Source organism: Mesocricetus auratus, unplaced genomic scaffold, assembly GCF_017639785.1.
Source record: "Mesocricetus auratus isolate SY011 unplaced genomic scaffold, BCM_Maur_2.0 Super-Scaffold_100004, whole genome shotgun sequence".
NCBI classification, from domain to species: Eukaryota; Metazoa; Chordata; class Mammalia; order Rodentia; family Cricetidae; genus Mesocricetus; species Mesocricetus auratus.
The window spans coordinates 2,158,930-2,186,450 of NW_024429189.1; the positions used below are offsets into that span (position 1 = coordinate 2,158,930).

Sequence of the window (27,521 nt, forward strand, 5' to 3'; positions counted from 1 at the left end):
TTATACAATTTGCCTTTGACCCAGGTCTCCCCTCTCCCCGTGGTCTCTCTTCTGGCTCTACTCATCCCTGTGGGAAATGCAGCCTCCTGCCTGCCCCATTCATTCGACGACCCCCACACCCCCACGTCAACGTCAAGGCCCTGCAGCTCCGCTACAGGGTTCGAACCAGGCATCCTGCCCTCAGGGTCCGCCACAGCGCTAACTGGCCCAAGCCGGGAGGATGCAGAGTGGCTTGCAAGCTCCAGGGCTCGAGGGAGCGACGTGTTGACTCAGCCGTGGACAAACAGGGCGGTCAATTATTAACCTGTGGCGCAGTGGGCACCAGGAAACCCGAGCCGGCACCGTCAACCGAGTGGGGCGGACCCAGGCTCGAGGCCGGGAACAGCACAGCCAGCGCGCACCCACGCGGATCCGGCCATGGAGGCAGGTAAGGGGCGCCGGTACAGGGGTTAAAGCGCCGAGACGGAGGGCGCAGGCAGGAACGAGGCGACACTGGGTTCGGGGCACACCCGCATTCAGAGCCTGGGAGCCAAAAGGCTTCGGCGGAAAAGTTCAGGAACTCTAGCTCTTTCTTGCCCTACTGGGGGCCATCTGGGGAAGGATGGGTCCCTGGTAGACAGCAGATGCCCTGGCGGCAGCAGGTGACTCTGCATTTCCCGTCCAGACTCTCCTGGCTACATCCAGTGTGTGCTTGCTTTGTTCATCCCCGGGTCCAGGCTGAGGCTACTCAGGTGACCCAGCAAGAAGGAATGCAGAGCCGTGGTTGGGAGAGGTTTCGCAGGCGGAATCAGAGACTGGGCAGGCAGGCGTGGATGCTCCTTGGTGGAGTTCCATCGCGACCACACATCCAAGCGAAGAACCCCGGGTCCTTGCGCTCACTAGGGGCATGAGGTGGTGCCGGGACCCATGCAGGTTCGCGATCAGATGCCCCGGTGCCCTCTCTCATCCCCTGCACCAGCTATAGAAGATGCTGGGGTGAATTCCACTGTGCCCACCCTGTTCTAGAACACCCCAGGCCTTGGAGCAGCTCCATCCCCTTCCCTGTCTTGGCTGGACTATAGCCTCAGGCTCGGGTGTCAAGAACTCGAGAACCCCAGGCCACAGAGCCAGGCGCAGCCAGTAGATTTATTTACTCAGAGGCCCCTATCTCTGTGCCATCGGGCCAGGTATTTGCGCTGGCGGGATCCAGGGAAACTGCGGTTTTTGTTCTGATAACTGGGTCAGGAGCCTGGCATTTCTGTGACAGCGACCCGGAGGGACCCGGTCCCTCCGCAGTGGTTTTAACTCGCTAAAGTGCTTGCTGAGCCCTTGGTTCCCTGGTCTGTGCATTGAGGCATCTTAAGATGTGGGGAGGACCTCAGCCCAGGGACCGGGCAACTGCTCCCTGTCGTTTTTGTAATACTGCGATTGCCATTATCTATCTTTACTTTATAGTCGATGGAAAGAGGCCCCGAGCAGTGGGTCCCAGGTCCCATGCCTGCACCTGCCCTTAGGCCAGCTCACCCGAGTGGGGGCTCCTGGGTCTGAGGCTGGTCCTGGAGTTACCCATTGTTTGTGGCCCGTCCAGGAGTAGAGTAGGCTCGCTCTGGCTCATTGGCAGTGGCTGCTCAAGGATTTCCTTACAACAGAGGGAGGAGTTCCAGCATGCCAGAGGTGTGTGTGTGTGTGTGTGTGTGTCTGTCTGTCTGTTTCTGTATATGCACATGTCTGAACTTGTGGGGTTCACAGTGGGCATATTGGCCAGAGGGGGACTTCTGGTGTGTGTAGCACTTTCTGCCTTTTTTCCTCAAGAGGGGTTTCTTATCTAACCTGGGGCTTAGGGCGTTGGTGGCTCACGCCTTTAATCCCAGCCCAGCAGAGGCAGGCGGATCTCTGTGAGTTCGAGGCCAGCCTGGTCTACAAGAGCTAGTTCCAGGACAGCCTCCAAAGCCAGAGAGAAACCCTGTCTCGAAAACAAAACAAAACAAAACAAAAAAACAAAAAACAAAACAAAAAAAAATTCAGCCATCCTCCTATACCCATCCATCCATCCACCACACTGAGGTTTCTGGTGCACACTTCCCCTTCCCACAGACTCCTGAGTTCTCTGTGGGTGCTGTGGATATGAACCCAGGTCCTCACATGTGCTCTGTGCTCTTACCCACTGAGCCATCCCAGAGGCCAGCCTGGTCTGCAGAGTGAGTTCTAAGACAGCCAGGGCGACGCAGTGAAACCTGGTGATGGGGGACAACAAAAACAACAAAAACCAACCCCCAAAACATTTCCATTCCTTCTTCCTTCCCCTCCCGAGTATCGAGGATTGAACCCAGGAATGCCAGGCAAGCTCTCTACCAGCGAACTACATTCCAGGCTTTGGCAAGTTTTCTTAATGTTTTAACTCTGACGTATTGTTCAGATACACCAGATGTACCAATTAAAATGTGTGTTGTCTTCTCTTTTCAAATATTAGACTCCTCAAGCCCCCATAATGCCAGGGCACAGGCTGGTCTCTGAGTTTGAGGCTAGCCTGGTCTACATAGTGATTTCCGGGTCAGCTAGGGATATATAGTGACAACTTGTCTCGATAAATGAAATTCAGATAATTCGAAACTTAGTTTAGAATTGGCACTTGGTTCTTTTTAAAATGTGGCTTTCTGCTGAATTTATTTTAAGTGTGTTTCTCTTTACCTATGGAACAAGGATTTTTTTTATAGTTCCGGTGTCTGGGCATCAGAGTTGGTATGTGTTAGGTTTTTAGTGTGTGTGTGTGTGTGAGTTTGGGGAGTTGAGACAGAATTTCTCTGTGTAGCCTTGGCTGTTCTGGAGCTCCCTCTGTAGACCAGGCTGGTCTCAAAATCACAGAGATTCACCTATCTCTGTCTCCCAAATGCTGGGATTAAAGGCATGTGCCACAAACACCCTGCTTGGTTTTCCTTTGCTTTTTATGTATTTCTCCTTGTTGGTCTTTCTTATCCTCCTCTCCTCTTTCTGCGGTGTGTGTGTGTGTGCACAGGCATGCTTGCACAAACACTAGAATTCCATGGTTGACAGTGGAGGTCAGAGGACAGCTTGCAGGGGTCTTTTCTCTCCTACCATGTGGATCTTGGGTATTGAACTGAAGACCCAGCAGCAAGCTCTACCATGCTGAGCCATACAACTAGCCTGTCTTCTTATTTTTGAGATAGGGTCTTTTTTTTTTTTTTTTTTTTGGTTTTTTTTTTTTCGAGACAAGGTTTCTCTGTGGTTTTGGAGGCTGTCCTGGAACTCGCTCTGTTGACCAGGCTGGCCTCGAACTCACAGAGATCCGCCTGCCTCTGCCTCCCGAGTGCTGGGATTAAAGGCGTGAGCCACCAACGCCCGGCTGAGATAGGGTCTTGTAGCCCAGGCTGGACCTGAACTTGCAGCAATCCTTCTGAATGCTGGAATTGCAGGTTTTGTCTCCCACCCCTCCCCCAATACACACAAACTTTGTTTTTTCTTGAAGAATGCTCACACAGTCCTAATTCTTCACATTGCGGATTATTTGGGTTAGTGCCTTGGGTGCTGGGGTTGCTGCGTTGTGTCTGTTGCTTCTCCGTCCTGTTGTGATTCCCTGACTCAGGTGATGCGCTCCATACTCAGCTTGGTCAGTTCTGGTCCACCTTCTGTGTGTGGCTTCTCCGTGGCCGGCTCATCCCTCAGGCTCCCTGTGCTAGTGTGTGGGTCTGCCCCTATATTGGCTGCTCAGGGCTGCATTTGATACTTGTGGGGAACAATTCTAGAGTGTTCAGGACTTGGGGGTCCTCCAGGACCAGAGACAGTCAAGGGCAAAGGGATCATGGTGGCTGAGCTCAGGGACAGTGCTCAGGAAGTCCAGAGTCACCGCTCTTCCTGTGGGGCCATTCCTTTATCAGGCCTGGGAGGGGGCAGGGGGTGAGGTGCCTGCCTGCTGTTCTCACTTGCAGTGACCCCTGGCGGTTTCTGTGTTTTCTGAGTTTTAGTTGTAATCAGCTGGAGAGACAAGCTTTTTAAAAAAGCATAGCTAGGGCTCAGGGGTTAAGAACACTGGCTGCTCTTGCAGAGGACCTGGGGTCAATTCCCAGCACCCATATGGCAGCTCACTATCAACTGTAACTCCAGCTTCAGAGGGTCCAATGTCCACTTCTGACCTCCACAGACACTGTGTGCATGTGACACACAGATGTACGTGCAGGTAAAACACTCATGCTCATAAAAATAAACACATTTTTAAAGTGTGTGCTTAAAGCACACAGCACGAACCTTTCCACCATGAACGTTTTTGTCCTTATCAGCCTCAAGTATTCTCTCTCTGGATCTGCCTACTCTGTTGTTGAGTCTCTCAATGGCTGTCAGGTCATCAGTTAGGTTAAAGTGGGGGACCAGGGAACCGCTAGTCTCCACAGCTGGGATAGCAAACTTCTGCCACGACTTTTATGTAGATTCTGGGGATTGAGCTCAGGTTTTCATGGTTGCACAGCAGGCGCATCACCAACGAATCCATCTACCCAGCCCTGACAAGACCACTGCTAAGGTCAGTATCAGTTAGATCATGGTAGGAACCAAGACGTCATTATCAGTCAGTCCTGTACCCTGCATTGTGAGCTTCCCTTCCTTCGCGTTCAGAACTTCTTTTTTTTTTTTTTTTTTTTTTTTTGGTTTTTTGAGTCAGGGTTTCTCTGTATTGTTTTGGAGGCTGTCCTGGAACTCACTCTGTAGACCAGGCTGGCCTCGAACTCACAGAGATCCGCCTGCCTCTGCCTCCCGAGTGCTGGGATTAAAGGCGTGCGCCACCAACGCCCGCGCATTCAGAACTTCTTGGTCACCTGAGAGCAGACTCTCTACCGCCACTGAGTATCCCTCCCCAAGCTCTGGTGACCCAAAGACACAGTGTTTTAAGTTCCGACTTGTGCTTTGTTAATGTCCCCTAGGCCAGAGAAAGTGTCAGGCTCTGCCTGTTCAAGAGGGGGCATCACCGAAGGAACCTCATGGGGGGTGGGTGGGAGAGCATCTGGCTGGAATTCTGGAAGCCTAGAGGGGCGCACTGGGTCCCCTGCGTTCTGGGTGCAGCTGGACTGGGGGATCAGCAGCCCGGCCTCACAGCTCTGCCTTCTTCTCCAGGTTCCAATGCCAAGGGGGACGACAGCCCTGCAGCCCCGGGGGACCCTCCAGCCGCCGAGGACACATGCAGCCCCTCGCAGCCGTCACTCCCGCAGCTCCCGCGCCGCCCGCAGCTGCTAGATGAAGACGCGAGGTCGGATGGGGACCAGGTCGCTGCCGCCGCAGAGGGCAGCGAGCCGGCCCGGGGGAATGCAGAACCCACTTCTACCTTGGGCGAGGCGGGACCCGGGCCCAAGGCTACCGGCGGCACCGTGCCGCCCATCGGCTTCGTGGGCGAGCCCCCACCCTATGCGCCGCCTGACCCTAAGGCGGTGGCGCTGCTCTACCCGCCCTTCCCGCAGGTGCCGGTGCTGTTCCAGCCCGCGCCAGGGCCCGCCGCACTGTACCCGCCACCGCCTGGCTCGCTCTTCCCACCGGCAGCCACCGCCACCGGAGCTTCCTTCCCCTTCCCCGCGGTGAGAGCACGCCCCACGGCAGTCCTGCACACAGGTGGCTAGAGATTTCAAGAGGCTGAGAAAAGCGACAAGCAAACGGGGTTCCTAAGGATGAATAGGAGCTGTCCAGGAGAAAGCCTGGGCACAGGCTGCCGGGTGGCCAAGCCATTTTGTTCTGGGAAGGTTGGGTTTGTTGGGCTGGTAAGAGGAGTAAGAAAGGCCATATCAGTGGTGAGGGTCCCAAAGGGTGGATGTGATAAATAATTTTTTTTTTTCAAGACAGGACTTCTCTGTGTAACAGTGCTGGCTGTCCTGCAACTCTGTAGCCGCCTGAGTGCTGGGATTAAAGGTGTGCACCGCCGCCTTCCCACGTAGCTCAGGCTGGCCTGGAACTCACTATGTAGTTGAGAATGCCTAATTATGTTGCCTCCACCTCCACTAGGCCTACAATAACGCAGCGGAGGCAGAGGCTGATGAATTTCTGAGTTTCAGGCCAGCCAAGACCACATAGAGAAACCCTGTTGACAAGAAGGCAGGCAGGCTGTGGGTTGCTCCTTGGCAGATAAGACGGTGGCCAGCGCTGGGCTCAGCAGTGTGTGTGGGGCAGAGATGACAGGATTCCTGGGGCCTGGGGTGGGTGTGAAGAGGGGAAGGGGGGTCAGCCCCGCTTTCCCCGGTTCTCCATGCAAGCCCGTCTGCCCCCACAGTATGGCAGCCCCGTGGCCGGTGGGCCTGCCCCCACGCAGGTGGAACACAGGCCTCTGCCCAAGGACTTCATGATGGAGTCAGTGCTGGCGACCCTGTTCTGTTGCCTGCTCACAGGACTCATTGCCATCGTCTACTCCCATGAGGTAGGTGACGGACCCTAAGAGCGGAGCCTCTGCTCCTGTGGGGACTTGCAGCTGGGTAGGACCCAGGAAGAAGCCCTGTTGTGGGGCCTGGCTATTCTTGTCTGTTTTTCTCTCCCTTTTCACCTGTGACCCTCATTACTAAGGATTTGTTCTGGCAAGTTCTAAAACAAAGATGGTACTACTCATCTCCGCTCACCCTCTTTCTCACTATCCCCCCCAGCTTTTCCTCCATTACTGTCCACATGCCTGGCACTGAGTCAGGCCCTGGGGAACTCATTGATGAAGGTGCTATGACATTCTGATTGACAGAAGGCGAGCCTTGGGGGGGGGCGGTGCTTGCAGGTAACAGCCCAGCCTTGCTGGGAAGTGGGGCGGGTCTGGGGGAGAGGACTCAGTTCCAGGTTAGCACCAGCCAGGACTTAGGGGAGCAAGCAGCTCAGAGGTGGGTTTTAGCTTCACCAGCAGCTGTGTGACTTTCAAGTCATCACCAGCAAGTGGGGTGCAATGAGCCCCAGTTGAGAGCTGCTGTGAGGTGGCATTAGAGGGGTCTGAGGGCATTGCTTAGTGCTGGAGGGACCTCTGCCACCATTCCTGCACCTCTGTGAGCTGTGGCCTGGGTCCTGGTATTCCCAGGCTGTCGGTTCCTGGCCTGTGGCGTGGGCCTGGTCTTGAAGGGGTGCTGGGGGGGTCTGGGGTGGGTAGGGGGGGTCTGGGGTGGGTAGGGGGGGTCACTGTTGATGCATCCCATTACAGACTCGAGCAGCCCTGGGCAGGGGTGACCTGGCACAGGCAGAGGAGGCTTCGAGGAAGGCCCGCTCACTCGTGCTCTTCAGCCTGCTCTTTGGAGTGTTCGTGTCGACCAGCTGGGTCATCTATGTGGTGGTGGCCCTCTACCTCCCCTGAGGCCCAGGCCTTGCCGGCCAGGCTGAGCCCCATCTGTAACTAGTTGGTGTTCACAAAGGGCAAAGGGGAAATGGTCCATCAAGGCTTTGAGCGGGATCCTAACCTGAGGGACAAAGGCCTAGAAGTCTTCCTGGGATGCCTGCCTTCACCTTCACTGCTGGAGAACACTGAAGACTAAAGTCCTCACTGTCTGTCTTCAGAGCCTTCCAGAGGACATGACCACCTCCAGCCCAGCTCAGGGATACGGCTCTAGTCAGTGCATGCTCCTCTGGGAGAGTGGAGAGGAGAGTTCACTGCCCTTCTCTCCCTGGGAGTTCCTGCCTGGTGCTGTCCCTGTGGGGAGGGATCAGGACTGCTGTGGCCAGTCAACAAGGACAGACCTGCCTGTCACCACTTCAGAGGACACTGCTGCTTTCTGGCTTCCATCTGTGTGCAGCTGAGTCCCCAGGTCCATTGCCTGCCCTTCTGAGCTCACTGCCATTGAGTCACTTACACAGGACGCCTCCTTTCCGGGATCCACTTCTCTGTGAGCATGTCTCTTCGTTTCCGCCTCTGACTTCTGCTGGCTACCTGTCCGAGGTGGCTTTTAGCTTCTGCCTTCCCTGCCCCAGCTCCCTGCTCGTTCTCTTCCTAGGTCAGCTCAGGGCTTGAGGGTGTGTCTCAGCTGGTAGAGGACATGCACGCAGCCCCCTGCTCCATCCCCAGCACTACATAAATGGGGGATGGCGGCGCACATCTGCAATTCTGGAATGTGAGCATCCTTGGCTACACTGAGAGCTGGAGGCAAGCCTGGGCTTCACGAGTCTCAAAAATAAGCAAGGGTTAGCTGGGCCCCCAGTTAGGGATGGCTGTCCTGACTGGGGAGTGCTCTCAGATCAGCCACCCCAGATGCTGTGAGACACCTAGATACACAGTTGTCCTCACATCACGTGCCCTGGGGTCAAGTCCAGCTGGCTGTGAGAAAGACTTGGCACAGGAGTCCCATCCATCTGTGAGGAGGGCACTGGGATGGGTTTGAAAGCATGGGCGGCTCACACACAGGCTGGCCTCTCCTTCAGGCCCTGCTTCCTGCAGCCAACAGCACTTGTGGGTAATGAAGCATAAGCCTAGCCCTCCTCCAGGTGCGGAGACTGGAATAATAAGGAAGTCTGCAAGGATCAGTGTGGAGATTCAGGGCACAGGGCTGTTCTGGAACCAAGAACCTGACCTTCAAAGTGCTTGACAGCCACGAAGAGAGGGAAAGGATTTTTGGAGGCCTGGTAGATGCCTCAAAGGTACCTCATAGCATCCAGCAGCCAACTACAGCACGCTCAACACCTTTCAAGTAAGTCACCGTGAAAGGTGTCTAGATGGCTGCTGGTTTGGAGGTGCCTGGAGACACCTGAGGGGATCGTGTTAAACTGCAGTGGGACCTGTAACTGCAGCCTGAAGCACTGCATGATTGACGAGCTTCTTGTCTCTTCTGCTGCTGCCTCAGAACACCTTGGGTGGTGATTAATAAAACTATCAAGAGTGCCTGCATCAGGATCTTAACACGGAAGCTCCAGTGTCCATTAGTCATCGCTGTTGTGAAGGTGAAGCTGATATGAAAAACACGGAAGTGGAGTCTGGAGTGTGAGAAATAGAAATGGCTCACACTGTATGAATACACAGTTACAGTGGGGATGGCTCGCACTGTGTGAATACACAGTTACAGTGGGGATGGCTCACACTGTATGAATACACAGTTACAGTGGGGATGGCTCGCACTGTGTGAATACACAGTTACAGTGGGGATGGCTCGCACTGTGTGAATACACAGTTACAGTGGGGATGGTTCACACTGTACGAATACACAGTTATAGTGGGGATGGCTCACACTGTGTGTGGATACACAGTTAGAGTGGGGATGGCTCACACTGTGTGAATATAGTTACCGTGGGGATGGCTCAGACATCTGATGCCAGTCTCTGGTCACCCCACCTAGGCATGTGCATTGTACACACACTATTGTGATTTTAACAGTAATTGCTTCACACGAGTGATTAACTGAGGGCCAGATGACTGTTTTGGGAGTCTCAGTAGGTAGCTCAGGCTACACAGTGTACCATCATACCTGGCAACTGACAGCTTTACATCACCTGATAAAATATATCTCATTTTTATGTATATAGTTCTTTTTGTATGTGGTGTGGTACTGGGGATTGAACCTAGGGCCTTACACATGCTAGGCAAGCACCTTGCCACTGAGCTACACACCCAGCCCTTACATGTAGGTCTTCTACAACACTTCCTTCAAAGTGCTTGTTAGTTTGGTGTGGAATCTAGCATGTTTCATCATCATCCCTGTTTTTTTTTTTTTTTGATGCTATTAGAACTAAACTCCTTTGTTTTCTTTCTTTAAAGTCCATGTAAGTCTGGTAGACCTGCTGAGGTTCATGTTCACATGATGCTGGATCCATGTATTTTATTGTTTTCAGTGTTTAAACTGGGAGAGCTGCTGGCAGCTTGCGTACACTTGCACAGGCTGTGGCCAAAGAACAAAGAAATAGTGCCCAAAGCCATCCCTGGCTGGCCAGCTGGCAGCAGGGCTGAATTGCTGGGTGGGTCACTTCTGACTCCTGGCACCAGCTGGAAAAGATGCAATGCCATGGGGAAACAAGGATATTTATTCAGACAGAAGTAACTTACACGAGAAGCTGGGAGGCTGGGAAGCTCTCTGAATCTTGGCCAGCATCCAGGCGGCCCTCTCCCTCACATACTGTAGCCTCGCCCCAAGGGGTATGTCTCTCCCTACAGTTTAATCTCTGCTTTTCTTGTTTATTGCATTGACCAGGATTGCAAGCACTGCAATCCTAAGCAGAAGTGTAGATGGTGAGCTGCCTTTTGATCTCAGAGGAAAGGTTTTCAATTTTTCACCTTGTAAAAAGGTGAATCTTGTAAAAAAGATTTAAAAAAAAATCAACCGAGTGCTGTAGTCCTAGATTTTAAAGTGTTAGGAAACACACAGAAATTAGATTTTGGGAGTGATTTTCATTTATCAACTGGAAAGTTATAAAATGAATTCTATTGTGATGGTAACTTTCAATCCAGACTTTTTTTTTGAGACAAGGTTTCACTATGTATCCCTGGCTGGCCTTGAGATCTACCTGCTTCTGCTACCCGAGTGCTGGAATTAAAGAAGTGTACCACCTCCCAAGTGTGGCTCAGTCTTTTTTTTTTTTTTTAGATTTTTGTGCATGAGTGTTTTGTTTTCAAGCATGTGCGCTACTTGCACGTCTGGTGCGGGGAGAGGTCAGAACTGGAGTTACAGATGGTTGTTAGACACCATGTGGGTGCTGAGAATTGAACCTAGGTCTTCAGCAAGAGCAGCCAGTGAAGAGTTAAAAGTCTCTCCAGTCTTTCTGACTTCATCTCTAGCATCAGGGGCTGGCTGTGAGCTGTCCTCCTGGGTGTGGTACTTAATTCCCAAGGTCTGAGGACATTTCTTGGCTCTTAAGCCACTCCCCTTCCCTGGTCGCTCATATTGGGAAAGTCACAGGAAGGACTTGCAAGAAGGGACCTCGAGGGCGCAGTGTAAGCCTGGACCCGAATCTCTACCATGCACATCCCTTCTCCCAGGGCAGAGGGCACAGCTCTTGGGGATATTTTTATTTTTCCTCATGTGTATATGGAGGTCAGAGGATAGCTTGTAGGAGTCCGTTCTCTCCTTCTAACCCATGGGTCCCAGAGACTGAACTCAGGTTGTCAGAGTGTTGGCAAGCGTCTATACCCACTCGGCCATTCTCCAGTTTCTTTCAGTTTGAGTGTTCCCGGGGCTATGAACAGGGATAGCGGCGGAGGGAGGTGTGGGCAGGTTCCAAGGAGGGCAGATCTTGGTGTTATTTGTCTGTTCAGCCAGAGCGACCACAAACCACAGAATGGGTCTGAGGATAGAATGCCTACCAGAGTCCCAAGCCCCACCTCATCCCCTCCTCTTCAGAGGGGTCACAAGTAGGCAGGGACTGCCCCAAAGCAGCCTGGCACAGAAAGCCTGGACACAGACACGACATCAGACGGGCTTTTGTCTGTTTATTTTTTCATATAAAAGTTACGCGCTTGTAATGTCTTAGGAAGATGCCTCTGTCCGACAGGTTAGGGGGGGGATTTATATTACAGCTTCACACTGGGAGGCAGGCATTGGGCAGGCGTCTCGGTTCAAGGGCCAGCCTGTGGCATTTGCTTGCCTTAGCCTTGACCATATCATACCCACAGGTAAGGGCTGGCCTCTGCTGAGAACCAGATTGTCCATGCCACTCAGTAAGCCTACAAAGACTGATCTCCACAGCTCTCCCAGCTGCCCACCCCCAAGACAGACATGTGGAAGCCAGGCTGCAGTGAGCACTGGGCTCAGGTGACTAGGGAAGCCTGCTGGCAATAAGTTAAACCCACACATGGCACCTTGCTGTCCCCACACGAGGCCCCAGAGCTGACCCAGTCCTTTGCTTTGGGCGCTGAAGGCTCCCAGGACTACAGGAGGCCCTCATTTCTCCACATCTGGAAGGTGAGCTTTCCCTTCTGTCCAGCTCATGGTTGGGAAGCTGCAGGCGCCAGACCCCAGACCTGATGTCTGCTGTGGTACCAGCAGGCTGGCCTGATGGCCTGTGCTGCAGAGGGAGGCTGGAGGAAGGGCCCTGTGTGCACAGTGCCCCCACTCACACAGCAGCACTCAGCTGGCGAGGGACAGGAGGCAGACTGAAATGGAAGGACCCGCAGAGAAACAAAACCACACAACTGCTCACAAGCCTGACTCCACACACTCCTTACACCACCTGCCCCGGCTGCTGCCAGAGGGGGCTGGCCAAGGGGCTGTTCCTGGACGCCCCCTCTCTATTTACAGCAGAAATAAACAGGAGGGAGGGCAGAACAGACCACAGTTCCTTTTTTGATGAAAGCTGCTAAAAAAAAACCCAGGAGGGGTTCAGAGCGACAGTTGTTTCAAACTTGTTCCCAGCCAGCAGCTGTTGCTCCGCCTTCTCTTCTGCTGTGACGACTGGGTTGAGGAAGCACAGAGATCCTGGAGTCCACTTGACCAGAAGAAATGGCTGCTTGTTCATGCAAAAGTGAACTGGAGGCCTGGGGCAGGGCCAGCAGCATGTCTGGATTCTGACCCGAGCCCTGCCACCTAGCCACGGTGATGGTCGTGGAGCCACGGCCTGTGGGCCCCAGCACTGAGCTCTGAACATCTTGCCCTCGACTGTCAACCTCAGCAGCAGTGGGTTGCTCCGAGTCGGGGAAGAGCACCTGCCTGGAATCAGGAGGCTCTGGAGGCACTCACACCCCAGGCCTGCTCAGTCTTCTCGGGGACACCTGGAATTCCCAGGGAGCAGAAGGGGACTAGGGACCTGTTGGCTGCCAGGACTGGGGCAAAGTAAGAGAGAAGCCCATAGGCCTGGAAGGGACAGGAGGTGGCATTTAAGGCACACAGCAAGCATGGAGGGGCTGCCTGCCTCTCCCTAGGTCACTAAGATCCTCACTCTTTGATCTACTCAGAAGCACAGCCTTGGCCCCAGCTCAGCACGGACTCCTGCTTCCTTCTGCCTCCTCTTCCTGATCCCCACAGTGCCAGTGGTGTGGTGTGGGCTAGGGCTGGGGCTGGGGCTGGGCAGTGGTGGGCGCATCAGGACGGAAGGTGCTCATGGAGCTGTCACAGTGCAGCAGGTGAGCCGTCATGCACGGCAGGACAGGTCTGGGGCCAGTGCTGTGAGGAATGCCAGCTCTGGCTGCTGTCTGTCACCCACCTGGTTGTCTGGGCCAGGTCTACACGCCCCCTCCTCTGCATTTAAAAGGCAGGGAATGGACAGCAAAAGATTCCTGCCATGGTCCTTCTCCACCTTCTGCCTCCCATCTCCCCTGGCTTCAGGTGCCCTGGAGGGCACCCACCCAAGGGTCCTGGGGCCTCCTCTCATCTGCCACTTAAGCAGGCTAGGGCAGCCTTGAGGGCTGGAGCCACCATTGCCCTAGTGCTGCTCAGGTCTCTGTTGCTCCCCAGCTGGAGGGGGACGTAGGGAACAGGAGGGAGCACTGACAGAAAACAAAACAAAACCAGACCAGGGGCCGCCAGTTCACAAGCCAGTCGTGATGCCTGCGCTTGTTGTGGGCCCTGGGGCTTTAGCCACAGGGAGAGAGGCAGGAAACCAGCCAGCAGGCTCGGTGCTGCCACACAGCCAAGCTGTGGACAGGCTCTGAAGCTGGGATGGTCCAGGTCCTCTCTGGGCCGCTCGGCGTTCTCACACCCAGCCTGCTCCTAGGTCTTCTCCTCACGGTCTGTTTTCCGCCTTGTGATGTTCCTGGGTTTGATTTTTAGAGAGAGTTCCCATAGGGCCTCCTCGGCCAGGTGGTCGCTGAAGTCATTGAAGAAGTTTATGATGTCGTCGTTTCTCCGGATTTCATAGTGCCTGAGGGGAGAGGGGCAGTCAGTGAGTTCAGGGCCAGCGGAACAGCCAGGCCAGAGCCTCTCACAGGGTGCAACCCGAACTACTGTGGGCCTTCAGTCAGCTGCCTGGCCGTGTCACTGCTACCCAGCCTGACAGGGGACAGCAGCATTCAGCCCCAGAACACACATCAGTGTGAGCAGCCCACTCTGAGCTCTGGACCTCCAACCCGCACTGCTGCAGCGGCACCCCACGGGAAGCCTGGCTTCTCGGGGCAGACCCCTCTGGGACATGGTGCCATCCTGATGTCCAAGCCGGCCCTACTGCCCTACAGCCGGGTAGGCTGTATTGTCAGCCTCCTCCTTGTTTTCTCCAGACAGGGATTCGTTGTGTAGCCTTGGCTGTCCTGAAACTCTGTAGATCAGTCAGTCTCCTTCTTACGGCCTGGAGAGAACCTCTTCCTGACTTGTGTGTAATTGGGAGGACAAGCTGGCTGCAGCACAGGGACAGACCCAGGGCAGACAAGGAGTCAGCCCTTTATGTGGACTTCCCCATGCTGTCCTGACTGCACCCCAGCCCACAGATGCAGGCTCCTGGCCCTCTGGGCAGCACTTACACCTGCTGGAAGCACCGCATGCTGTCCAAGATGTTGAACTGTTGCCACCGCTTGGAGAAGTTCACTTTCCCGTCGATATAGTCTGGGTTTCCCAGGTGAACGAAGGTCAGGTCCTGCAGGATCAGACCTCTGAGGGGAGGAAGGCAGAGGCCACTTACTGTATGGAGAGACTTAGGAGGCAGCTCTTTTGCTGTGAGCTGGTTTGCCACCAGAACTGTAGCCCATGACAAGCGGCTACCGAACCCCGGAACAAGTCAGAGAAGATTTAGGTGGTCTTTTGACCCACATGAATCCCTGCCTTCTGCACTCCCCCTTAAAACTAGCTCAGCACTGGAAGAGCCTGGAGCACTTCTAAGTCCTGGCTGTGGGGTCAGACAGAGTTGTGGCTGCTAATGTGAAACTGTTAACTGAACAGTCAAATGGACTAAAACCAGAGATGGCTCAGTGGTGCAGAGTGCTTACTGCTACTGTAGAAGACCAGCCACACGGCCACTCAGAACTACTTGTAACTCTAGTTCCAGGGTATCCCATTCCCTCTTCTGACCTCTGTGAGCTACTGTACATACATGGTGCACGCGCGCGCACGCGCGCACACACACACACACACACACACTTACTTCAAATACATATTAAAAGGTGAAACCAACAACAACAACAAGCCCCACTAAAGCTGAGCGGAGGGAGCTGAGATGTCTATGAGGTGGGAGGGGAGAGAACTCACAGGTATGGGATACACGGGGGTTCCACCTCTGAGAGGGCAGCCCGGTAGGCGCGGAAAGAGGACGAGCTGTCAATCAATGTGCAGTACTCGGCCAGGCCCTGCAGGATGGAGGTGGATTAGTGATATGCGATGAAGCCAGGTGCCCATAACATGCCAGACTCAGGCCCCGCTGACACCTGTGGCCGAGAGCCTCAGGCCTGCTGGTGTGACATGCCCCTGTGGGTGATGTAAGTACCCGTCCTCAGAGAAGGCACTGCTCGTGGACTCACTTGTCCTACCTCTAGCACGCACTTGCTACGGAGTGCTAATATGCAGTACGGAGGCCAGAGCAGCCGGGACCCGGGCGCAGGGAGAGTTGGCAAGCCCACAACCAACCATGAAAGCCCCAGGACCTGCCGACTGGAGACCAGAGACAGATGGGGTCCACGCAGCCTGCTCAGACTTCTGACCACCCACCTCTGAGGTCTGCCTCTGCCACTCCAGTCTGCGGATGGGGGCCGAGTCCAGAGCTGAGAGGATGGCCAGGTAGGAGTTGAAGTTGTTCAGCTTGCGTAGGTGCTGTGAAGAGAGGCGGTGGTGAGGGAAGGAGCAGGGGCGGGGCAGGGCGGGGCTGATGACTGCAGCCTCCCCAGACAGAGCTGGGAGAGCCCTGGGCACTGAGCCACAGTTACCTTCATGATCTTGATGAACTTCAGGAGCAGCCTCTCCCGGTCCTGGGCCTTCTCCTGCAGCATGATGATGGACCGTACCCTATAGGAAAGGGCCAGATAAGCAACAGCTGAGCTGACCACCCTCCATAGGCTTGGTGGCCCTGCTAGATGACATACGTGTGACCCCTGTGCCAGTTGGGCACAAGTTCTTATCCAACTGGAGACCAGGGAAGCACAAGCACGGGCCTGGTCCCTGGTCTCAGGGTGTCCCCTGAACCTCAGGGAAGCCTTGGGGGTTGAAGCATCTTTTCAGCAGGGAAAGGCCTCACTCATGGGGGCTGATGCTGCCTTAGGGATCAGCCAACAGCTGAGTAGGAAACCACTTGGCCAGCCACACGGATGGAAACTTAGAGCCTTGGCAATAACTGGGGCTGAAAGCCAAGGCAAGCCTCACCTGTGCCTGGTTAACCTCATGGTGGCCTCAACTCTTGTGGTTTACAATGGCCACTGCAGGGCTACTCTCCTATCCTGTAAAGGGCACTTGTGTCAGGGACATGTCAGAGGCCATGGCTCCAAAGGTGCTGTGTGCTTCCAGCCTACTCTGGGCTTCCTGCTGCTAGCAGCAGCCCGAATCAGGCAAGGCTCAGGGGGGAGCAGCTACTCTAACCCTGAAACCAGCACACTCAGATTGGAATGGTGGCTTCTGCTGAGGGGAGGGTGCTTCCCGGGCAGGGGAGAAGCAATGAAACCTTCCCCAGGGGCCCTGGGAGGCATGCACATGGGGCAGGACTTTTCATCTCGAAAAGGCAAAATGACTGGGTTATACACAGTGCTGGTCTTCACTTTGCTTTAAGAATCCAGAGACAAGCAGGGCGTTGGTGGCGCACGCCTTTAATCCCAGCACTCAGGAGGCAGAGGCAGGCGGATCTGTGAGTTCGAGGCCAGCCTGGTCTACATGGTAAGTTCCAGAACAGCCAGCAAGGGCTATGTAGAGAGACCCTGCCCAACCCCAAAGAAAAGAACTCATGGAGAAATCAAAGCCTGTGTCTCCGGGCAATCAGGTGAGCTGCAGCGCTGATGGCTTATGCCGAGAGTGGCAATGAGCAACACCTGAGGGAAGTGCCCTTCCCGCCCTGCGGTCCCTCACAGCAGGGTTCACCAACCCATCCTGGCACTCTTCCCTGCACTGCAGAGCCTGTGGTGCCTCCTCAACCGGCTCCGCAGGAGTCACCCCGCCCACCCTCTCTCTGCTGCCCACAGGCCCCAGAAAGGGCTCAGGACTGACCATCCAACCTCTCCACCCAGACCACCTGAGCAAGGGCTGTGGCCCCTTCTCACCAGTAGGACATGTTGTTGAAGTGCTCTGTGAACTGGGTCAGATTGGGGCTCTTCTCCTCATTCTGCTCTTTGGCCCAAAGCAACACTTCTGGGATCTGGGTGGAAAGCGAACAGATGACATCACAGTTTGTGGTGTTCCTGGGTCTGGGGTGGGGCTCTTCTTAGGGACAGTCAGCAGCGGCTTCCCTGTAGGGCCACTGAGCACATACCTCTATCTTATAGAAAAGCTCGGCGTCCAGCAGTGTCAGCTGCTCTGCTATCTCGTGGCTGTGGAAATCATGCAAGGTCCCTGGCCTGGAACACAGCATGAGAAGCATGTTTGGGGGACAGTGATGCAGGCTTTAGCTCCATGGGTTCTTCTGGGTCATAGTGCTGCTCTCAGGGTAACTGGCTTCCTACATGACTACCATCCGACACCCCCCACCAGCTGGGCAGAGGGCAGGAGAGACTTTCCCAGGCTTTTAGGAAGTCAGAATGGCATAGGAGGTAACATTGGTGCTGGGAAAGTCCAGAGATGACCAAAGCCCAGAGCACATCCATCCCGTCTATTCAGTGCCCTTTGCATGGGGAGAGGCCCAGTCATGGGAGTCCAGGGCTGTCCCTGAGCATACATCTCACAGGGCTGTGAGCCAAGGCAGCTGCTGGGCTCAGCTCTGGCCTGCAGCACGGGGCTGGGACCCTGGCTCCTCACCTGGCTGCGACACCCCTGGCTGCCAGAGGCTGGTCGGAATGGGCACACCTGAGCAGCTTCTTCTGGTCCACTTTGTCCAGTATGTTCTTCCGGAGCACGCGGGCCAGGCTGAGCTCTCCGCTGCACACGAGGCGGAAGACCAGCTCCATCAGCAGTTTCAGGATCTCCTCGGTCAGCTCCACCAGGCTGAGGGTCAAGGGCACTTGGTGAAAGGTAGGCCAGGGCCCCAGTTGAGGACAATGCTGGGAATGGCCTTTCTGGAATAGGTCCCTGCCAACTCACTCCACACACTCGCTGCTTTCGGCCTTGAGGGAGCTCCTGGTCTAACCTGGGGATATCAGGCCAGAAGACCCTCATCTCCAAGGAGCCCTCCATTTCTGACCTTAGTGTGATACAGTCACCACACAAGAGCAAGATGCCCCAAGGGCAAGGATTCGGACGTGGCGCACCCAAGGTCCAGATAGACCTGTGGCTGTGGTGATCGCGTAGAGATGCAGCCTCTCCACCCACCCCAGCCTCCACTTGGCCTCACTATGCTGCTGTCTTATGTGAACTAGCCTTAAGATAAGACAGGAAGGGACAGTCTCAAATGAGGCGGGGGTTCTCTTGAGGGTGTGGGACCCACCCCTGGTCTGTAGGGTCTGTTCCTCTCAGAGCTGGGGTGAAGCAATGGAACCAGTGGGCAACTCTGTGCTGGGGGCACATCCCCACAGAGGGTGGAGTGTAACGGTCGCACGATCCAGGTGAGGAAGCCTGCATCACCCCAGAGCTTGCTAAGCGGCCTGGCTGCAATGCCCAGTCCTAACATTCGCCAACCACTCCTGGGCCCTGGGGCAAGGCACTCACCATAGCTCATCCACCACTCGCACCAGCACAAAGAAAGTGTTCTTGCTGACTCGCTTCTTGAATGTGTCAGCGAAGGGAGAGAACTTCTCATACGTGAAGTGTGGGTTAAGGTTCATAAGGCAGGGTCTGCATGGAATGTGACTTTTGAGCCCCACTGCCCCCATAAGCAGCCACTTACAGTGCTGGGAACCCTGCGAGTAAAGGCCGAGCTTATGGAAGCAAAGGCCTGGCCTGTGTGCAGCAGGAATGTGCAAAGCCAGTCCAGGCCACTGCCTTTCTGTCTGCAAGACCAACTCTGGCACCAGCCAGGGCATTTGTGGTTGGACCTGAGTGCTGACATGCTGAGGGTCATGGTGCATCTAGACACCCGCAAAGATCCAGGACCCAGAGAGTGAACATGCCCAAAAGGCCTCCCTCTCCATTCTATGGGCTTCCATCTGGAGATCATTCCCCCAGGCACATGGTCACAATGGTGTGGATACTCCTGGACGTTTGCACATTGGAAAGCCAGGCTGGTTCTTCCTTGTGGGAGCAGCAGACTCTACAGGTGTTTCCCCACCCCATTCTATGACAGACCTCACACCTGACTCATGATCACTGACACCGGGGTCTACTTTGGAGACTGTGGCTTCCTGCTGCTGTCCAGTCCCCATCAACTCTCCCTATGTGCATGTTGGCCCATGACCTATGTGCATGCTGGCAATTAAGGGGAGTCCCACTGCATGGATGGCCTGCCTGGCCCCCAGTAAAGTCCTGGTCCAGGACGGAGGGAGAAATGCTGAGGCTAAGGGGCAAGAGCTGAGAAACTGAGGGCGCAGCAGAGGTTGGCAGTGGGCATATGCGGGTCAGTTATCACCCTTCATTTCACTGGCACCATAGGAAGTGGTGTAAAGGAAGTAACAATGGTTTCAGAGCCAAGTGGGATCCCACGTACAAATACATGTCAGGTTTGACATGTTTCTGGCAGATGTGGCTGACAGTTTTTCACTAGGCCAGGCTCTAGCAGATGCTTGGAGCCCACAAATGGAAAACGACCACATCTGTCCTGATAGGCCAGGACGGTTAGTCAGGGTCAGACTGAGGACAGGGGGTGGATTCAGGGCACGGAGGACTGAAGAGCACTGTCCCAGTGACAGCAGATGCCCAGTAGATGGCGGTCAGAGGCTATGTGGCTGGGAGGTGACCCAGTAAGGGTGGTCCCCAGGCAGGCCCAGGACAGAGAAAGGGGAACAGGCAGCATATGTGCCTTCTGCCAAGACTACAGGGTCTCTAACCTAACTAACACAGGGAATGACAATCCCCAGGGGTGAGGCCTGGGTTGGGGGGAGGAGCTGTCTACTACCTAGCCAGGGCAGGTAGAAGGGGTCAGGTCTGCCTTGAAGTCACAGAGTTGGCATTGTTGTTGTCTGCTGCCCCCCTCGCCCCCGAATCACCTAATGGTCCCACCCATCCTCAGCAGTACAGCAGAGCTCTGTTCCGGGCCCTCCACGTCATTTCACAGTTCCTTCTGTCATTTTGTGAGTCAGGAGCAGACACAGCTGGGGATGGGAACTGGGCCCCACTGCAAAGTTGAATGTGCTAGCCTGGGTCTTGAGGGGGTGGGGCCTCCATGAACAGGCCAGCAGGGGAAGGGCTGAGACCCTGAGGGCTGGCGATACTGTGCACATCAGTTAACCTGTATGCCCAGGTAACACGCCCAGCTTCACTTTCCTCAATGATATCATCAGAAATGGTATACACAAGTAAAAATGGTTGCACAGGCTGGCGGCTGCAGGCGTGGGAAGGATATCGGTATTGCAGTTTCTTGATGAGCTCCTCAGGGCTGATGAAGGTCCTGTAGGTGGTCAGGAAGGCCTCACAGTACAGCACCAGGTCTGCAGAAGTACAAAGGAGCCATTTAGGCAGGGCCCAGGGTGTGGGCTGTGGACTGCAGCATGGGTACCACGCTGAGTCCTCTGACGGTCAGGCCAGGGAGGGCAAGGCAGGGTTTTGTTTCCTGACTGTGTCCTGCATCTTTCATTTCACAGGCACTGGCTGCCTGGGGAACCAAGCTGTGGGAGGGTCTGAGGCTCAGTGTAGAAAATGAACTTCAATTACTCAGTGACCTTGTGCAGGTAAGGGGCAGAGACCTGGGCACACTGGCTCTAGACTGTGTCACCCCTGAATGAGCCCAGGGGTTCCATGGCTTCTCACTGCTATGGGCAGAGATAGTAGTTCAAACTTGGCAGCAGGCTCTTGCAGTCAAACCAGAGGCCATACTTTTAGACAGGTCCAGTAATTCAAAAGTGTGGGAATTCCATTCTAAGCCCTAAGGGGAGGTTGACGTGCCTGCCTGTCTGCTGGAAGGCTCAGCAGAAGGCTGGCTGCCCACAAAGGGCAAGGGCAGCTGTGAGGACCAAAGCCCTGGTGGCTGGAGGCCTTAGGCTGGCAGCACCCAGCCTTTTCAAAGGGAAAGGGCATTGCCAGCCAAGGGATTTCTGCCTCTCCCAAGTTCCAACAACCCTGTTTACTGCTGTGACTTATTTTCCCCATGCCTTTAGATTATTAATTAGCACAGGATGTCATGTGAGACACAGTGGGCTAGCTTAGGGTTGGCTGTGCTGTACCACACAGAACCTAGGAAAGCTCACCATATGGCTGGGTGCACACCAGTACTAACTGAGCTTCACTTTCTGGGTCCACACCAGCCTCCCCGACCTTCTCTTTTTTTTTTGGTTTTTCGAGGCAGGGTTTCTCTGTATTGTTTTGGAGGCTTTCCTGGAACTCGCTCTGTAGACCAGGCTGGCCTCGAACTCACAGAGATCCACCTGCCTCTGCCTCCCGAGTGCTGGGATTAAAGGCGTGCGCCACCAACGCCCGGCCTGACCTTCTCTTATACTTTCCCCACTTGCTGGGGCAGAAGAGTACCACCACACTGTGGCCAGGAGTATCTGCTTGCTCTTGCATTTGGGCTGCATGGGAGCTGGTTCCCTGCACTGTGCTTAGCTCACAGCTGTACTCTAATCTACCAGCTCACTGTTTTGCTGGGGTTTTCTAGAAAGAGTTCCAGACAAAAGAACAGAGATGGGACCGATACATACACCTGTTTCTGGAAGAATGGGTACCAATGCAAAGGACCACTGCTGGGAGCCAGTGGACTCTTGTAGGGTGTATTCTAGTATGCTGATGAGCACAAGCCATACTCCCCAGGCTGGAAGCTAAAGAAATTCATGTATGAGACTCCAGGATGGCTGTGCTGTACCACGCTGGACACAGCCCAGGTCTGTTGCCTCTGGAGCCCTCAGCAACAGCTGGCTGTGGTATCACGGGGCTTCTGAGTGGGAGCCTGAGTCAAACTGTACAGTGCTCATAGACTGTTTTGATTAAGATCCCCAGTGACCTTCAGAGGAATGGAAGCTTGGGGGTCAAGCAGCAGGTCTAGCACACAGGTCCCAGGGAAGGGACAGGATCTGAGGTTGGGTCCAACATCAAACCCAACCTGGCTCTGTCCCACATGTCTCACAGTGCCACCTAAGAGAAAAGCTGTATAATGACAAGTGTGCCCTCCTCCCTGCATACCTGTCACAGCTGAGTCCCAGACATATGGGCCGTGGCTTTCAGGGCCTTTGCATCACTCATATACCACTGGTGCAAAAAAGCCACCAGCCTAAAGAGTTTTGCCATCTGCTCTGGGTACCCTGTCTCCTCTGGCGTGGCTCATGGCCTCTGTCTGAGGTAAGAATCCCAGGTAAAACCAATTCTGGCTCTGCAGGGACCCCAAATCCTATTGAAACTTCAACTCAAAAGTCTCCTTTACACAGACCCAGTGGGTAGACCAGAAGGCTCCCGGGCTCCCTGTCCAGAGTGCCCTTTGGCCTGGTAGGACGGGAGAGGCAGCTTCAATAGGCTGGGCCAGAAGCCAGCTACATCCTAGCTCTTCACTTCTGGATGACAATGAAGTGAAAATAGCTACTTTGCCAGAGTGACCTGAGTGGTCACTAAAGCAGCTCTGGGCACCGCCTGTACCACCAACCTCAACAGGTCAGGGAACCGAGGCCCTGGAGGAAAGGACTGTCCCATAGTGAGGCTGTGGTGGGCTTTGGACTGAGCCTCTAGGACTACTTCTATCCTGAAAGGAATGAGTGAAGAGATGCTGGGATGCTGGAGAACTCAACAGCGGCTCTAGTGGGAATAAGCTTAAACGAGTCACTTCCCTTTTCCGTTTCTGCCAGGAAAAGTTTTCATTTAATTCAGAAATTTCCAGAACCACTCTGTATAATTTACTTTGGGTCCAGGTCAAAAAAAATGAAAAAAGACAAAGCTAGTTGGGTTAAGGTTTTAAGTCCGAAGTAATTTCATCCACAGTTTTATCTGGTTACATCAACTTTTGAGTTATTATTTTTCTTTTTCTTTTTCTGCCAGCACTGGAGATTAATCCTAGGGCCTCATTCATTGCTAGGCAAGTGCTTTTAATGTCAGCTCCTTTTTTGTTTGTTTTTTTTGTGACAGGGTCTCCCCATATAACCTTGGAGCCTCACAAATCCTCCTGCCTCCCAAATCTTGAGATTAAAGGCAGGTGTTAGCATGCTCTTCCCCTTTTAAATCCTTTAAAAAATGTAGGAAGAGGACCTCTGGAATACACACCCTGTCTCAAAAAAGAAAAGAAAGAAAAAGAGTAAGAAAGAAAATGGGTATGGGAAGAAGCAGGCCCTACTAGGACAGCAGCCTTGTTGAGGCTGGGCGGGGCAGGCTCTGCCTGGCCTGGGGGTCATTGGCATCTTCATCCTAGGCCAGCTCAAGGACCTGGTTTCCTCCCTACAGAACCTGATGGGACAGATGGCTTCTTTGCTAGCAGAGCCTACGTAAGCCCCTGCTTCCCAGATGACCATGATGTAGAGTGGACGGTGAAGTTGGGGAACTCCTGGACAACAAATTTTGTTTGTAGGAACTTGCTAGTCGACTATGTGAACTAAATATGTGGAAGAAAAGAAAAGAACAACTTAAATATAAGGAAATGTAGAAGAGGCTGACCATGTAGAAAGAGCCTTGCTATATGGCCCCAGCTGACTCTGAATTCACGACTCCGCTCTATCAGTCTCCTGAGCGCTAGGATTATAGGTGTGCCACAGTGGCTGCTTTAACTTTAATACAGCTGTTGAACATGTCATTAGCCAGTGGGCTGCCCTTGAAGCACATATGAGGCACCAACGACTGATGTACCTCAGGTTGCCCGTGGGGTCAAGGGCATCAACACCTTAACCTGGAGAGGACATGCCCAGGCACAACTTTGACAGAGTCAGGGTCTCCAGAGGTGGCCTCTCCCTCCTTTGACCCAGTGCCATCAGGCCCGAAGTTCAAGCCAGTCAGTGTTTGCCAGGAGTGACAGTGCAGTCAGGTCACGTGACGACTTTGGTGGGACATAAGGTCACTGCAGTGGAAGCTGCCATACCTTTTCTGTCTGTCTCAGTAGCATGGACCAGTAAGATGTCTCCTGAACCTCCACGAACATCTGGCCCATCATCACCCTGGAGAAAGAAGAGTACGAGGGAAGACTGAGATGACAAAAGAGCATGCTTCGGGGACCCCGAGTCCCTCCCTTCCATTCTCCGGCTCAGCAGCAGCGCTGTGCACACCACACAGCCTCTGCAGACCCTGCTGCCACAGACTTAGCGGATGGGCACTGGTCAGAACTCTTGTAAGAAACTGGCACCGAGAAAGCTGTCCAGATGCTGTGGGTACCAGAGCACATCACCTTTCAGAGGACACGTGGGGTCAGGGCACTATGGCTTCAACTCCACCTCTACCTCCTGGCTTATACTGAAAGGTGAGATCCCAGAAGAGACAGGCAGCCCCGTAGCCTGGGTGACAGGAAGCCACCTTTGTGCTTAGGTCTTTCCCAGGTAGAAGCAGGTTCATCTGTGGGGATGTGCCCTGCAGGTTGTTCCTCACTAGAAGAGCACAAAACATAACAAGACTGCTCATGCCATCGGATGTGTCCATGGCCACCAACTGAGTCTGCCAGTGGAAGATCAGCTCTATTTCCATAGGCAAACAAGCTCCCATTTGCTGTGGTGACAGAGCTGTAGGTGGGGTTGGGAACTGAACTATGTGACTCTGAAAGAGACAGAGCCAATATCCCATCTGTGTATACCATGGATGCCTAACTCTGCAGTTTCCACCTGGACTCCAGAGTTCTGAGTGTTCTGGGTTTCCCATCTGGGACAAGGTTGGCTATGTTCCTGACTTGACTTTCCAGAAGCCATTTAGTTCTTCCTGCAGAGGCTCTGCCTGGACCCTGCTAACCCTGCCAGCCTCTTGATGGCCTCAGTGCCGACATCTTTCTGGGGTGCTAGGAAGCCACTGAGGCTTGCCCAGGAACATGCACAGAGCAGCACCTGCTCTCTGTATGTTGTAACCATCAAAATAGTTCCCAGATGTACAGCTACTCAGGGGCTGAGATGTCCCATGGAACCCTAAATTTCCAGAACAGTACAGAGGAAAGACAATGCTTCTGGGCCAGCTTCTTCCTCTTTTATGAAATGTCTGGGTGTTGTTATCAATAGGGCTCCTCAAACAAAGCCCAGCTCAGAGTCCAGGCCCCAGTTTTCTTAACAGGAGACACCAGAGGAAGTAGAGGGGCTATGTTATCAACAGCGTATACATGTAGCACACTGCTAAGGGCGTCCCATGCAGGCTACACTGAGCACAGCTCAGTGCCCTCAGAAACACCTGCATGAGGCTCAGAGAGACTTTGAAAGGCCCAAGTTCACTTTTGGGAAATAGTAAGAAAGGGACTGTGAGCTTCTCCCAGAACCCTTTTTAGCTGGGAGCCCAAGAGCCCAGGAGCTGCCTGACTCGGGTCTCCCTGCTGGAGTACCCAAGGCCACATTTCTCTCTCCTCCCCTCCCTCTTGCTGGGTGGCTATAAGGTCCAGCCTGGGGAATCCTTACCTCTTGCTGGGTGGCTATAAGGTCCAGCCTGGGGAACCCTTACCTCTTGCTTGAGTGTCAGCCTGGCCATAATTTCATTGTGGTCAATGAGGGACAGTTCATCCACGTCCTCTTCTGATTGGGCTGACTCCAGAGCATCTAGTGACTTTGGGGACCTGAGAGGAGAAGTGGTTGGTGCTGAGAGTGTCAGACATGGCCTGGGTTCCCCAGTCCCTGGAGGCCTGGAGGCTGAGGCAATCCAGGTGATGGTTAATCTTAACCGTCAACTTACTGAGACCCAGAGGAGCCAGGCTTCTGTGCATGTTTGAGTAGGTGAGGTGAGATGGGAGGGCCCACTCACTGTGGGTGGCACCATCCCTGGGCTGGGGTCTTGGACTGTCTGAAAAAGAGCTAAGCACCAGCACTCACTGCTCTGCTTCTTGATGGCGAATGTAGTGTCGGTTGCCTCAAGCTCCTGTGCTGTGACTCCCCATCACTACGGACTCTGAGCCAAAACAAACCCTTTCTCCCTTAGGTCATTGTTCACAGTAACAGAAAAAGTAAGTGTCTGCCTACACATAGGCCAGGGTGTATGAGCTGCTCATGGACAAGCCCTGAGTGGCAACTATAACACCAAGTTGGAGTGGTGGGCAGAGCCAGGGTGACAGTTAGCCTCCTGGCTCTGCCTGGGGACAATTCTGTTCTCTGGAAGTCTCTTGTGCAAATGGGAAGGACTAGGCTGTTGTGTGAAAGTGGCCCTCTGTGATGGCGTTAACTTGTCCAGCTGTACCACATACACACAAGGGCAGCACATAGGGAAGTGCAGGAAGGGGGCTGCAAAAGCCCCATGTTCCTCCACGCCATCCCCAAGCCCTTTCCCAGGGGTACAACTCTGCAGACCTTCTGCTGAACAGTAAAAAAAATGCTGTGACCCAGCAGGTGTGGCCCCACGTCATCAAGTGTTCAATATCGTAAGAGATGGCCTTTAAAACAGGCAGCCATGGCACTGGAGCAAGAGGGAAGGTTCTTGTCCTGGACAGACTTAAAGCGCTGAATAGCATCTGCTCAAAGGAAGAGATGAGACTTCTCCAGTGTGGGCAGCTAAAGGCATTCAAAGAAGATTCTCAGGCCAGATCCAGCGGACACTGGCCAGCCTTGGGGTTGTCACGGACACTACCCCCACCCCAACAACACTAATCACATCTTAATTTATCTTGTGTGGGTGCTCATGCACACACGCCACAGTGCATGTGTGATGTCAGAGGACAATGTGTGAGAATCAGTTTTTCCTTTCAGTACTGGGTCCCAGGGACCCACCATGGCAGCAGTGACCTTATCCACTGAGTCCCTTGCTCGGTCCTCAGGGCACATTTTCTCTTCAGCCAAGCTGCAAGGATCTCTGTCTCAGTAAGAATGTGAATGACTAGGGCTTGGGGAGAGCCATGCTTGCTGCCGCCTTAGAAGGCTGGCCAGTGGTGTGGCCTTTATGCACGGGAGACAATGTCTCAGGAGCGCTCTCTGATCACAGTGTGCTCATCTTTCTGCCACTCCACCATCAGAAGTCTGCTCTTAGGAGAGTCCTCCCTCAGGAGATGGGTAACCTGAACATCTGAACGTGACACCTGATTCCAGTGAAGCAGGTGACACATTCCACAGGCTGCTTTTGCTTGGCACACACAAGCCTTTCTGACTAAGTGGTATACTAGAAAATCCACCCCTGCTTCTAACACCTGGGGGGAAACTTGGTCTGGGGGAGTCACCAGACAGACTTATGGCAGTGAGAACCCAAGAGTGGCCAGAACACTGGTGGGCAGGTGGCCTGTCCAAAGTGCTTGCAGGTCTTTGCCGCTCTTCCCATTAAAAACAAAAAACAAAAAACAACAACAAACCAAAGCCTCTGACACCTTGCCTCCACCCATGTCTGCCATTGACAAGTGGGCAGTGCTTTGCTGTGCTGAATCGATGAGGCCTCAGGTGACATAAGACAAGGGAAAGCCTGACCAGCTGCTGCATCTCGTAAGGAAGGTGACATCCACATTAGGCAGCAGGGGGTCTCACTGGCAGCTCCTTCAGA

The 27,521-nt window shown here is 54.0% G+C and overlaps 2 protein-coding genes across 21 annotated transcripts in view; one reads left to right on the plus strand and one right to left on the minus strand.

Moving 5' to 3' along the window:
• The first annotated feature begins 296 nt into the window (after window positions 1-296).
• Prrt1b (proline rich transmembrane protein 1B) lies at window positions 297-10,463 on the plus strand. Its single transcript, XM_005085524.4, has 4 exons — window positions 297-427; window positions 5,098-5,552; window positions 6,239-6,382; window positions 7,136-10,463. The coding sequence occupies exons 1-4, from the start codon at window positions 418-420 to the stop codon at window positions 7,283-7,285; spliced, it is 759 nt and encodes a 252-aa protein (XP_005085581.1). The 5' UTR covers window positions 297-417; the 3' UTR covers window positions 7,286-10,463.
• An 855-nt stretch (window positions 10,464-11,318) lies between these two features.
• Window positions 11,319-27,521, minus strand: part of Rapgef1 (Rap guanine nucleotide exchange factor 1) — a 114,859-nt gene continuing 98,656 nt past the window's right edge. For all 20 annotated transcript variants that reach the window (XM_040745091.1, XM_040745102.1, XM_040745104.1 and 17 more), the window contains 12 exons: window positions 25,512-25,623; window positions 23,968-24,043; window positions 20,329-20,413; window positions 18,540-18,632; window positions 17,694-17,879; window positions 17,212-17,296; window positions 17,003-17,097; window positions 15,686-15,764; window positions 15,471-15,572; window positions 15,015-15,112; window positions 14,294-14,422; window positions 11,319-13,701 (listed from right to left, as the gene is read on the minus strand). In XM_040745091.1, the coding sequence (XP_040601025.1) occupies window positions 13,551-13,701; window positions 14,294-14,422; window positions 15,015-15,112; window positions 15,471-15,572; window positions 15,686-15,764; window positions 17,003-17,097; window positions 17,212-17,296; window positions 17,694-17,879; window positions 18,540-18,632; window positions 20,329-20,413; window positions 23,968-24,043; window positions 25,512-25,623 (1,291 nt within the window). In that variant the 3' untranslated portion in view covers window positions 11,319-13,550. The remainder of the gene's footprint in view (window positions 13,702-14,293; window positions 14,423-15,014; window positions 15,113-15,470; window positions 15,573-15,685; window positions 15,765-17,002; window positions 17,098-17,211; window positions 17,297-17,693; window positions 17,880-18,539; window positions 18,633-20,328; window positions 20,414-23,967; window positions 24,044-25,511; window positions 25,624-27,521) is intronic.

Coding starts and splice junctions, on each gene's coding strand:
- Prrt1b (XM_005085524.4), top strand. Junction 5,553..6,238: donor CTTCCTTCCCCTTCCCCGCG/GTGAGAGCACGC, acceptor CTGCCCCCACAG/TATGGCAGCCCCGTGGCCGG. Junction 6,383..7,135: donor CCATCGTCTACTCCCATGAG/GTAGGTGACGGA, acceptor ATCCCATTACAG/ACTCGAGCAGCCCTGGGCAG.